The 11,482-nt window shown below is 63.6% G+C and overlaps 1 protein-coding gene across 3 annotated transcripts; it reads left to right on the top strand.

The window, feature by feature from the left end:
• Positions 1-1,674: 1,674 nt before the first annotated feature.
• On the top strand, positions 1,675-10,944 carry LOC111155988 (regulator of G protein signaling 11). Of its 3 annotated transcripts, XM_022516496.1 has the most exons (17): positions 1,675-1,692; positions 2,032-2,128; positions 2,228-2,278; positions 2,452-2,568; positions 2,644-2,652; positions 3,385-3,443; positions 3,662-3,738; positions 3,875-3,956; positions 5,301-5,369; positions 6,402-6,431; positions 6,517-6,578; positions 6,679-6,792; positions 6,881-6,996; positions 7,091-7,178; positions 7,266-7,404; positions 9,982-10,064; positions 10,152-10,944. In XM_022516496.1, the coding sequence occupies exons 2-17, from the start codon at positions 2,032-2,034 to the stop codon at positions 10,273-10,275; spliced, it is 1,317 nt and encodes a 438-aa protein (XP_022372204.1). In that variant the 5' UTR covers positions 1,675-1,692; the 3' UTR covers positions 10,276-10,944. The 3 variants fall into 3 exon arrangements, with proteins under 3 accessions (XP_022372204.1, XP_022372202.1, XP_022372203.1); XM_022516494.1 differs by lacking the exons at positions 1,675-1,692; positions 2,644-2,652 and adding an exon at positions 3,207-3,258 and having other exon boundaries at positions 2,452-2,558; XM_022516495.1 differs by lacking the exons at positions 1,675-1,692; positions 2,644-2,652; positions 9,982-10,064; positions 10,152-10,944 and adding exons at positions 3,207-3,258; positions 7,528-9,196 and having other exon boundaries at positions 2,452-2,558.
• The last annotated feature ends 538 nt before the right edge of the window (positions 10,945-11,482 follow it).

Genomic DNA, 11,482 nt, shown 5'->3' on the forward strand with positions numbered 1-11,482 from the left:
CACCTGCACCCCCAAAATTTCTGCAGAGGAGGGGCATGGGTGCTAGGGGACATGTAGGCTTGTGTGGAGACTATCCCCCTTGGAGTTCCACCTCTCCACAATCTTTCCCAGGGCAGGATTCGCCCAGCTGAGACCCAGGCCATTCTGGGGTCCCGTTTCTGCTGCTCTTTCCCTGGGGTTGGGGGTGGTCAGGGAAGCCACTTGTCGAGGCTGGGGACAGCTATGGCCTCTGGTGGCCATACAGCTTCTGTAGATAGCCAACCATCCAGAAAGGACAGTCAGGCCTGGGACCAGCCGGACCCGTACCTATGTGGTGGGGATAGTTGGGAATTCACTGGGATCTAAGGGAGGAGGGTACCCTGGTAGCCGTCCCCCCCCCTTACCCCTGCCCGAGCTCATCCTGGACCTGGCCTTGTCAGCACTGGAAATGGATCAGTGTAAGGCTGTAGGCCAAAGGCCAATCCCAATTATCCTGCCCTGTCCCCAGCACCCCATGAGGGAGGAGGGGGACTCTATCTTCAAAAGAGCAGAAACAGACCTTTTAGAACTTCTTAAAAATAGGGGCACCTGGCGGGTGGAGTCGGTGAATCAGCTGCCTTTGACTCAGGTCATGATCTCAGGGTCTTGGGATAGAGATTGTGTTTTGGGGGCTGCCTCTCAGTGGGTCTCCGGCTTCTCCCTGTCCTCTGCCCGCTCATGCTCTTTCTGGCTGGCTCTCAAATGAATAAGTAAATAAATAAAAATAAGGCAGCAACAGGGCTCTGGGTTGGTGGTGGCCGAGCTGCTGGAGCAGGTGAAGAAAGGCCCGGAACTGGGCCCTGAGCCTGGAAGCTGCAGGTGCTCCCCGAGTGTGTGGGACGTGGGGACTGGGAGCTGGGACCCCCCCTGCAGTAAAGCTCCTCTCCCACAGTCTCTGAACTCCTGCATCTGTCGTGTCTCTGCCCGGTCCCCTGCAGTCCTGCCCAGGTCTCCGCGCAGGGGTGGGGCAGTGAGCTTTCCGCCCCACCGCCTTCCCGCAGGCCTCCATGGACCCCCAGCCAGCAACCCGCGCAGCAGTCCGGTGTCGCAGCAGCCTGGAGGCACTGACGTGCTGTGCCGTGCGGTGCCCCGTCGCGGACACACTCCTGGGGCCGACTGACCCCTCGCCCTGACCCCGCCGCCCCGCCCCGCCGCCAGTGTTGCCGCATCCCGAGGGGCCCCCGTGGGCTGGCTGTGCGAGGCAGCAGCGGACCCTACACGGCTGCCCCCGACCCCACCTGCCCCACAGGAGCCTCTCCTCGAGACCCTCCCGTCTCTGAGCACCCCCACCCGTGCCCGCTGAGCCCGATTCCCTCACAGTGCCCGCAGCATCCGGGGCGGGCCCCTCCCACGGACATGGGCCTCGGTGTCCCCTGACGGGTGGGGGGGAGACCCTCCCAGACCCCAGAGCCAGGCCGTGCGGGCGCGGAGGCTAAGGCCGCCGAGGGTCAGGGGTGGGGGAGCCCACCTCGCCCGGCGAGGGGCGGGGGGCGGGGCGTGCGGCCGGGGGCGGGGCCGCGGCCGGGCGACGGGGCGGGGCGTGAAGTCGGGGGCGGGGATTGGGCGGGGCGTGCGGGCGCGCGGGCAGGGAGGGCTCCCCCCCCCCGCGCCATCTGGCGCTCGGCAGCCATGGCCGGTGGACGGCAGGGTGCGCAGCTGCCGCATCTCAGCAAGGTGGGTGCCAGGTGGGGGTCCCGCCCCCCGCTCCCCGGGTTTCCCGGCATGCGGGGCGGGGAGCGGCGGGACAGAGGTGGTGCGGGCGTGCACGAGTGTGGTCGCGGGGCTGGGGGCGCGGCGCTGTGTGCGGCGGGGCGGGGCGTCGAGCCGCGGGAGGGGGCGCGGGGGGCGTGGCCCTGTCCTTCTCCCCTCCCCCCGCCCCCGCTGCCCGCAGCGGCCCCAAATCCGCCGTGGCGCGGTAATCTTCCCTGAGCTCCCTGATCCCGTTGTGGGGAGTCGGGTCTGGGGGTGGGGGAGCCCTTCCGGAGCAGCGCCCCCCGGTGCCCCCTCGCCCAGATGGAGCGGGTGGTCGTGAGCATGCAGGACCCCGACCAGGGCGTGAAGACGCGGAGCCAGCGTCTGTTCATCACCGTCATCCCGCACACCGCGGCAGGTGAGGCGCCGCCGGGCCGGGGTTGGTGGGCGCCGCGCCGCGGCCCACCCCCGCCCCGCCGCGGCCCACCCCTGCCCCGTGCCAATCTCTGCTGTGCAGGCGGCGACGTCGTGGCGTGGCTGATCCGGAAGTACTGCATCTCAGAGGAGGGTAAGGGGTCAGCCCCTTGCTCGCCCTGCCCGCTGCCCCCTGCCCTGGGGTCGCTGTGCTGATGGCCTCGGCTGGGCCTCGTCAGGGCTCACAGGTGTCAGGGCAAGCCAGGTGCGCTGGGGAGTTTGGTTCTCGAGGCTGAGAGCCCGCCTCCCTGTGCCCCTCCCCTGCAGAGGCCCTGCACCTGGGCACTCTGCTAGTGCAGCACGGATATCTGTACTCTCTGCGTGAGCCCCGCAGCCTCGTGCTCCGGCCCGACGACACGCCCTACAGATTTCAGGTCAGGTGCCGCTGGGAGCAAGTGGGAGCCCCAGACTAACAGCCCAGACAGAGGGGACTCATGGGAGGGGGGACTGGGATTGGAGGAGGAAGCGGTGATGTCACCGCAGGCCTGGGTCCACCGCCCCTCCCCACGAGTCCTGGAAGGTACCCCATAAAGGGTGTAGTACCTGGGGAGGATTCTGGTGGTTTCCCTGAGGGTCCTTAAGCCCTGGCTCATGAAGGAGCCAGTGTGGGGCCTGAGGACAGGGTCCTTGCATATCGGTGTGTAACCCCAGTCACGTGGAACTCCCCTGCCCAGCCTCCGCGGCCACAACAGGGATCCAGGCAGGCTTTGCTCTCAGTCCTCACCCACAGTCTTCAGCACAGACTGAGTACATGTGTGGCTTGGGCAGGCCCTGTCCACCCCACCAGGCAGCAGGGACTCTGGGAGGCCAGTCAAGGAAGCAGTGCCTGCCCCGGACCCCAGGGAGTGAGTGGAGCAAGGTTCCAGCTGGGGAAAATGGCCAGTGGTCTGTGAGTCTCCAGGCAGGTTCTGAGGCACCATCTGGCCAGCCCAGTCCCTTCCCGAGGGATAGGGGAAGGTGGTCACAGCTGGGGAGGGGAAGGCCCCGGAGGTCCCAGATGCCCTGTTCCTGCACCATACCAGACACCCTATTTCTGGACGAGTACCGTGTGGCCAGCTGCTGAGCTGGACTATGGTGAGTGTGGAGGAGTGGGCTAACCTGGGACAAGTTCCTAGCCTTGCTGCCATCCCTCCCGAGTGATGCCACGAGAGACAAGGGGCAGAGAGGTCTCCCCTACAGCCTGGCCCCTTGTCCTTCCAGCCATCTACCTGACAAAGAAGAACATCCGAAAGCAGGGGGCCCTGGTCGGGCACGAGAAGGTGGGTCCCCCCGCCCCCTGCTGAGTCTAGCCCGAGGACCCAAGACCTGCCCTTGGCCCCGGGGCCTCCCGGTTTGCCCTGGAGCACACAGCCCAGGCCCCAGGAGAGTGCAGACACACAAACGTCATCCGTAGATGTCTCCGTGGGGAGGTGGTTGGTCTGCGCCCCTGAGCTGGGCACGGGAAGGGTTACCCACTGGCGCCCTCGACATCCCCCAGGAACACTATGACCAGCTGCACAGGAAGATCAACCACACGTGGGACCTGGTGGTGATGCAGGCTCGGGAGCAGCTGCGGTAAGAGCTTGCCCTGCTTGCGCCCAGGGGGCACTGCCCAGGCTTGGCTGCCCACCCGGCTCGGCCTGAGGGTGGGGGCGGTGTGGGAGAGGCTGTTGTGGGCGCCATGGCCCGCCACCTCCACCTCCATCCCCAGGGCAGCTAAGCAGCGCAGGAAGGGGGACAGGCTGGTCATTGCGTGCCAGGAGCAGACGTACTGGCTGGTGAACAGGCCCCCGGTGAGCCCCCTTGTGTGTGTGTGTGTGTCGGGGGGGTGGTCCTCATACAGCAGTGGGGTCTTGCTGGGAGTCCGTGTGCTTCCCTCGCGTGTTCTCTCTGGACCCACAGTTTGAGCCTGTGGTAAGGATGTGGCTTTCGGGGTCCCAGCAGAAAGTTATAGTTCTGGGACCCATCAGAACCAATCACAGGGCCAGTCTACACACCACAGGAAACCAGTTTCTTTCTTTCCTTTTTTTTTTTTTTTAAGATTTTTATTTACTTATTTGACAGAGATCACAAGCAGGCAGAGAGGCAGGCAGAGAGAGAGGGGGAAGCAGGCTCCCTGCTGAGCAGAGAGCCCGATGCAGGGCCCGATCCCAGGACCCTGAGACCATGACCTGAGTGGAAGGCAGAGGCTTTAACCCACTGAGCCACCCAGGCGCCCCAAGAAACCAGTTTCTTTGAGGTGTAAGGGCGGGGGCAAAGTGGGGCCAGGCTTATTGACAGCACTGAGGGGCTGGGGTCACAGGCCAGGAACTCCTGGGGGTGCTGGCCTGCAGTTAGGCCTTCCCCAGAACTATGGTCTGGGCGGGAGGTTTGCAGTCCCCCTGCTGCGTGGGGCTGTGGGGCAGTCCCAGCTACCACGAGGGGAAGTTCCTGTGGGATAAATCCACGGGGAAGAAAAGAGCGAGCCCCGCATGGGCCCAGTAGCTCACGTGGGTTGTGTAGGTGTGGGTTAGGGTGAGGCTGTCTCTGGGAAAGTGATGGGTCATCTTCCGCCTGAGCGCTAGGTGGGGGGTGCGGGGGCAGGAGGGTGGAGTGGACGTGGCCCCCAGGCTGTCTGTGGCTGAGGGTCCAAGTGGAGGGCCCTGGGAATGGCAGCTGGAGCCTCTGGGTCAGCAGGCATAAGGGCCGTCCTTGAGGGGGGGCCAGCCCAGCACACGTGTTGGAGGACGGGATGGCCAGCTGCGGGGCACATGACTGCCCCAAGACGGGCGGTGAGAGGGGTGCCTGGCCGGCACGGTTAGGAGAGTGTAGCTCTGGGTCTCCGGTCATGAGTTGGAGCCCCACTGGGCGTCCAGCCTACTTTAAAGAAGAAAGAAGAGGGATGGTTTGGCTTGTGGTGTGAGCAGTCAGGAGCACAGCGGGGAGGTGAGCTGGCCTGAGGGGAGGTCCCCGTGGGGGTGGGACGGGTAGGGAGGGGGCTCAGACTCTGCCCTTCTCCGATGGCTGGTTTCCACGTTACAGAATGACGTATGGGTGCAGAGTTGATGGGGGATCCGGGGGCAGAAACCCAAGGCTGAGGTGGGTCTCGGCAGCCCACCTGGGTTGGAACCCCACCACATCTCGACCTTCCTCTGCAGCCGGGTGTCCCCAGTGTCCTGGAGCAGGGTCCAGAGCGCAGCTCCTGCACTGCTGGGGGAGTGCAGATGGTGAGGCCCTGCCCACATGTCCCCAGGCCGCACCCCTCCACCCCTGCATACATGTCTCCCCACCCTATGCGGGGGCTGCCCAACCCTCCGTCCCAATAGCGCCTGACCCTGACACCCAGAGGCCCTGCTCTGCTCCTGGCATCATGCGTCCTTGCCTGCGCCCCCGCTTCCAGGTCTCTGCTAACCCTCACCTCTTGTCTCCCCAACCTGCTACGGTGGGTGCCTGTAAGTCTGATGGGGCTCTGGGAAGGGTGGGAGCTCTTCCCTGGCTGGGATAGCCTCAGGGTCTCGGGGCGTTGGAGACATACCCCGCAGAGCCATGGATGGGCCTGAGGGGCCTGGGCTGAGCCAGCCACCTCCCTCCAAGGCCTCCGATGGCCTCTGGACAGACGTGTTCAGACCTGGTAGCAGGTCTCTGTTCCAGTCTCACAAAGCGCAAAATATACAATACCCGGTGCCTTACAGATAAAACTTTTCCTTTGAAGTTGTAGTTCACGGTCACGGGTTTGGAATGTCCTCATGATAAGGTCGGCCAAAGAGAGCCAAGACCAGCACTGGGCATCCCAGGCATCCTGACGGTTGTGTGGGTGTTGGGCAGGGCCAGCCCGTCCACCTGGCCCTGAGGTTGTGGCAGGCAGGCTCTGAGCTCTGAACATGATGGGATGACTTTGAGCGCGAGTTAGCAAGATGGAGTCCCCCACTGTGATCCTGCGGCTGGATCTCTCATGTACCTGCTGGTTTTAAAAAAAAATGACCTAGATACATTAGAAAAATAGGAAGTAGGGACAATTGGGGACTATAAGGTGACTTCGACAACCTGTGGGCTCCATGGGACATTCTGGAAACCTTATCTAGAAGCCCCAGATGCTTCTTGGAAAGCCAGACCCTCCATTAGAGGAGGGGTCTTCACGGGGCAAGACAGGGGGCTTGAGCCGTTCTCCACCAGCCCAAAGATGGACTCATGAGCCCAGGGTGGGTTGTCGATCCCCACAGGGCCCACCTTCTAACTACAGCCCCTTTGGCCCCTTCCAGACCAAGAACACAGAGTTCTACAAGCAGGAGGTAAGTTCTGGGGGTGGGTGAGAGGGAGGGGCCTGGGCTGGCTGATCCCCAGCCCGGGCCCCACCTCATGGTTCTCACGTCCTAGATGGAGCGCTGCAGGAAGGCCCTGACCAGGGCCCGGGTGAAGTCGTCTGTCTGCCTGGAGGCGTGAGTGGGCTGGGGGGCCCGGAGTGCAGACCCTCCCTCTAGGGCCCTGGTCCCCACAGTCTCCCCCAGCACTGGCCCCGGCACGGCCCTCCACCCCCAGGTACCTGAAGTTCAGCAGCCAGCGTGGGCCGCACGACCCCATGATGTCAGGCTGCCTGCCCAGCAACCCCTGGGTCACGGACGATGACAGCTACTGGACCTTCAATGCACCCAGGTGAGCCCAGGGGGTGGGGGCCAGGGGGCCCCGCCGTCCCGCCGGCGCAGTCCTTGTGCTCCTCACCAGCCCCCGCCTGTCCCCACAGTGTGGCTGTGCCCACGAAGCTCCGTGTGGAGCGATGGGCTTTCAGCTTCCAGGAGCTCTTGGAAGATCCTGTGGGACGAGGCCATTTCATGGACTTCCTCGGGACCGAGTTCAGTGGTGAGAAGCGCTGTGCCCTGCTCGAGGCCCCTCCGGGTTTCTGCCAGGCCCGGCCACCGCTCGGGTGGGCCTCACTGGGCTCGTGGCCTTCCAGCTGAGAACCTCAGCTTCTGGGAGGCGTGCGAGGGGCTGCGCCACGGAGAGCAGGCCCAGGTCCGCGCCGCGGTGGATGCCATATACCAGTGAGTGCTGCGGGGCGGGGATGGCGGGTGTGCGGGGCCCGCAGCCTCGGGCCTGTCTCCTCGCACGCCCCCGTTGCGCCGACACAGGCAGTTCCTGGCCCCCGGTGCTGCCCGCTGGGTCAACATCGACAGTCGGACGATGGAGCGGACCCTGGAGGGCCTGCGGCAGCCCCACCGCTACGTGCTGGACGAGGCCCAGCTGCACATCTACATGCTGATGAAGAAGGTGAGCGAGGCGCGGCCGCCGGAGCCCTGCTCCCTGACCCCAGCTGCCGTCGAGCGGACACCTGCAGACTGAGGTCCTACGGGCCGACCGAGAGGTCTGCTTCTGATTTTTATGTGTCGTAAGGTGGAAGATTCCAGATGTAAAGCAGACACAGTGACATGGTGAATCCTGCTGCCTGACTTCCGAACCGGTCAGCTTGGGGCCCGTCCGGACCCCTCATCCATCCCTGCCTGCTGCCCCCCACCCCGTGACTCTTGTGCCATTTTCAGACTTACTGTCTCTGTGTGTGGTCAGGATCCCCTAAAGGACACGGACCTGTCCTTCCCCTTCCAGCGGGACCCAGGTGTCAGCATCACACACTGAACACAGGGTATTTGGTTCATGTCCTCGAAGAGCTGGTTGGGGTCTGAACAGTCTCTGCTTGGCGTCCGATCGTCCCTGTAACATGTCACCACAAACCCAGGGCCTTAGGACAGCACCATCTGGTTCCGTCACAGCGTGCCGGTCAGGCGTCCCCGCCGGGTCTCCTGGGGCGAAGGTCATGGTGTGGGTGTGCTGGCTCCGTCTGGAGGCTCTGGGGGGCCGGTCACGTTCCCTGCCCTTCCCGGCTGCTGGGGACGCTGCTCCTCGGTGAGCGGCCACTCCTGAGGCCCTGTTGCCAGTAGCGTAGCCTGTGCAGCCGGTCCCTCTGGTCGTCCTGCTGGCCCCTTGGACTTTAGGCCGCCCTTTGTCCTGTCATGCCTCACATCTGGGTCCTACCAGTGGGGCTCTTGCCGTGTCTCTGGAGGGACTCTGTGGCCTCGCTTCCTGGACGTGGGTGGTGATGTCTCAGACGATCAGGCTCACTGTTAGTTGTACCGTCTTCGGTTTCTTCAGAGGTGGTGTTTGGCATGTCCTCCTCATCAGGACGTACGTGGGGCCCGGCCGCCCCCCGTTTAGGGACGCGAACCGCCCGACGGTGGCTGGCCCGGGTGAGGAGCTGCTGCCCCTGCCTCTGTTGGTGAGCTGGCGTGCGTCGCGGAGGCGTGTCCCCTCACCTGCGCCTTGCCCACGGTCCCCCAGGGGAGGCACAGTCAACGCCTGATTCCTTCTCCACTTTTCAGTCGTGACTTGGAGTCGCCCCACCTGCCAGGGGGTCAGCGAGTGGGAGGTGGTTTTCACACCACGGTCCATCCACGCTCTCGCCGGATGGTGGTTTTTTCACCGTGGTTCTTCCTCTGCCTTGCTGTGCGGAGCCCCCCACCCCCGACCCCCGTTGGCTCTCGAGGCTCTTGATGTGTTCCGAGACCTGCAGTGGCTTGCCCAGGCCTCCCTGCGCCGTTCCCACGGGCGGCCCTGGCCCCTCTTCTAGGCTCTTTAGAAATCTCGACCTGCTGGGCGTATTCGCGGTCACCCGGATGGCGTCCAGGCGCTTCAGTGAACAGAACCAGAAGTACAGGGTTCTCGGTTGAACACGGGCTCCCACGGGCACGGCTCATTCAGATTCAGGCGTGCAGAGCTCCCGGGCGCAGACTTCCGTCGTCTTTTCACTAACCTACTGGACGTCTTGGTTCCCAGCAGCGTGGGTGTAGTGACGCACTCGCTCTCCTCCCTCTCCCCCGGTGTCCTGGCCGGACGACCCCACGCTCCCGTGCGCCGTAAACCCGCGCACGATGGTTACGTGCTTCGCCGGGTCCCGTGTGTGTCCCCTCCTGGGGATGCCCTGTGGATGGCTCCGCTGCCTTACCTGTGCTCAGGGTGGTGTCACCGCCCGGATACACGCTCGTCCTGCTTTACCTTCCATGTTCAGGAACTGATGGTTCGTTGTTTCCTTTTGTGATTATGTGAAGCATCTACACAGGTCTAAAATCCAATCTATAAAGAAGGTACATTTCAAATACATCTAGTTCTGTCCCAGTCTTCCTTCGTCTTCCTACTGAAATTAACTGTTTAAAATTTGTATTTTTTAAAAAATATAAACAAGGAGGTTCACGGCTTTCTCTTTATTGGATACCATATGGTTTTTCTTGACCTTGTTTTTTTTTTTTTTTTAAATGATTGTTACCCTTTTTTTTTTTTTTAAAGATTTTATTTATTTATTTGACCAACGGAGATCACAAGCAGGCAGAGAGGCAGGCAGAGAAGGGGGGGGGAGCAGGCTCCCCGCTGAGCAGAGAGCCCGATGCGGGGCTCGATCCCAGGACCAGGACCCTGAGATCATGACCTGAGCCAAAGGCAGAGGCTTTAACCCGCTGAGCCACCAGGTGCCCCTCAACCTTGTGTTTTATTTTGCTCCGTTTCCTTGCCCTCCCACTTGCGGGTGCATCGAGAACCCGGGGAGGCCCTCCTTGGGGTTTCCTGCTTGGGGTCCCGTAGTTCAGTCCTCTGTGCGTGGGTGCCAGGCCCGCGCCTACCTTCTGCGGTTAATGGGCCACCGGCCCGGAGTCACAGGTGTCCCTGCATCTGTCTGACTAGGTTGGGGCAGGTCTGGGACGGCTGCCTCCAGCGCCGTCCCCTGGGGGTGCTCTGGGGCTGGCAGGGGCCCAGCAGTGCCAGGTGGGAGCCCAGCGGAAGCTGGCGGAATACCCTCTCTCGCAGGACTCCTACCCGAGGTTCCTGAAGTCCGCCGCCTACAGAGACCTGCTGGCAGAAGCCGTGGTTCCCCCAGAGGCCAAGAGACGGTGAGCCTGGCTGTGCCCTGTGCCTGGGCAGTGAAGTGCGCGGGACCCTCACGGCCGCCCCGTGCTCAGGTCCCCTCTCGTCCACAGGGTGTTCCCGTTTATGCGTAAACCGCCGCATGCAAACCCCAGCCCTGCTCTCCTTCCTGCCTCCCACTCTGGGGAGCCTGTGACCGCGGCCAGTGGCCCTGAGTGTGGTGACGGGGGCACCTAGGTGGGCAGATTGCAGGAGAGGGAAGTGGCCATCCTCACTGCTGGCCTGGGGTCCTGGCAGCTCTCGAGACCCTTGGCATGGGCATCCCCTAGTGCCCAGAGGGCCCGGCCTTGCCCCCGTGCCCATGGGGCTCTTGGGCTCTCACCGTCTCCCTTGTCAAGCCTTCTCCTCCCCAGAAGGGGCTGGTCCAGGGGCTGATTCCTGGGAAGAGGTGTCCCTGAGCTCAGGTCACCTGGACGAAGGGAGGATGAGGGGGGCCAAGCAGGGCCGGCCACATGAAGCCGCTGGCATTCTGCGGTCCGCCGGCGGGTGGCAGGCGGCCTCCTGCTGGAGGTGACACTGTTGGGCAGATGGGCCCATGGCATTCTGCCCGGCGTGATCCTGCGGGGACCCCACAGCACAGCCCCAGTTCCGCTGGAGCCATGCTCAGCCTTCTAGCCCGCCCTCATGGGTCTTGCCCACACTGTGGCCATCATTGTGCACGTCCCAGACCTCCTCCCACAGGGACACCTCCAGTGGGTGTCCTCGAGGCTGGGGCTCCCCTGGAGCCTCGCGTGTGAGGCAGAGCTGACTCCAGTGCATCACCTGGGACAGCCGGTCCCTGTTCACAGCCAGGACAGGACCGCGCCAGGGCAGGTGGACTCCTTGGGGAAAGGGGGCATGCCAGACCCGGGGGGAGGTGTAGCTGGTCTCTTGGGGTGCAGCTCTTGTCAGGCCGGGGGAGGCACCCATCCTACTCCCACCCATACCCGACCGGGAAATAAAAGACCCTTGGCCCTCACTCTTGAGTCCACCCTGTTGTCCGAATTGTGGATTGTGGTTGCAGTGGTATGCACGAGTGAGGCGTGTGTTGTGCTGCGAGAGGCACATGAGGCGTGTGTGGTGTGAGAGGCATGTGGCAGGCGTGAGGCAGGCGGTGTGTGAGGCACACGGTGTGCATGTGAGGCACACGGTAGGCGTGAGGCAGGCGGTGTGTGAGGCACACGGTGTGCATGTGAGGCACACGGTAGGCGTGAGGCAGGAGGTGTGCGAGCCACGCGGTCACGCGGTGTGAGGCATGTGCGAGCTGGGCAGTGGTGGCAGACACTGGGGGAAGTTGGGGAATCTGAGGCGCGGGTCACGGAGAGTGTCATGTGGTGGGTCCACGGCAGAGGAGGGACCCAACGTCCAGGCTGGACTGGGGCTGCAGCCCCGGCGGTCTTCAGAG

Source organism: Enhydra lutris, unplaced genomic scaffold (assembly GCF_002288905.1).
Source record: "Enhydra lutris kenyoni isolate GAN:26980312 unplaced genomic scaffold, ASM228890v2 scaffoldscaffold45, whole genome shotgun sequence".
Lineage (NCBI taxonomy): Eukaryota > Metazoa > Chordata > Mammalia > Carnivora > Mustelidae > Enhydra > Enhydra lutris.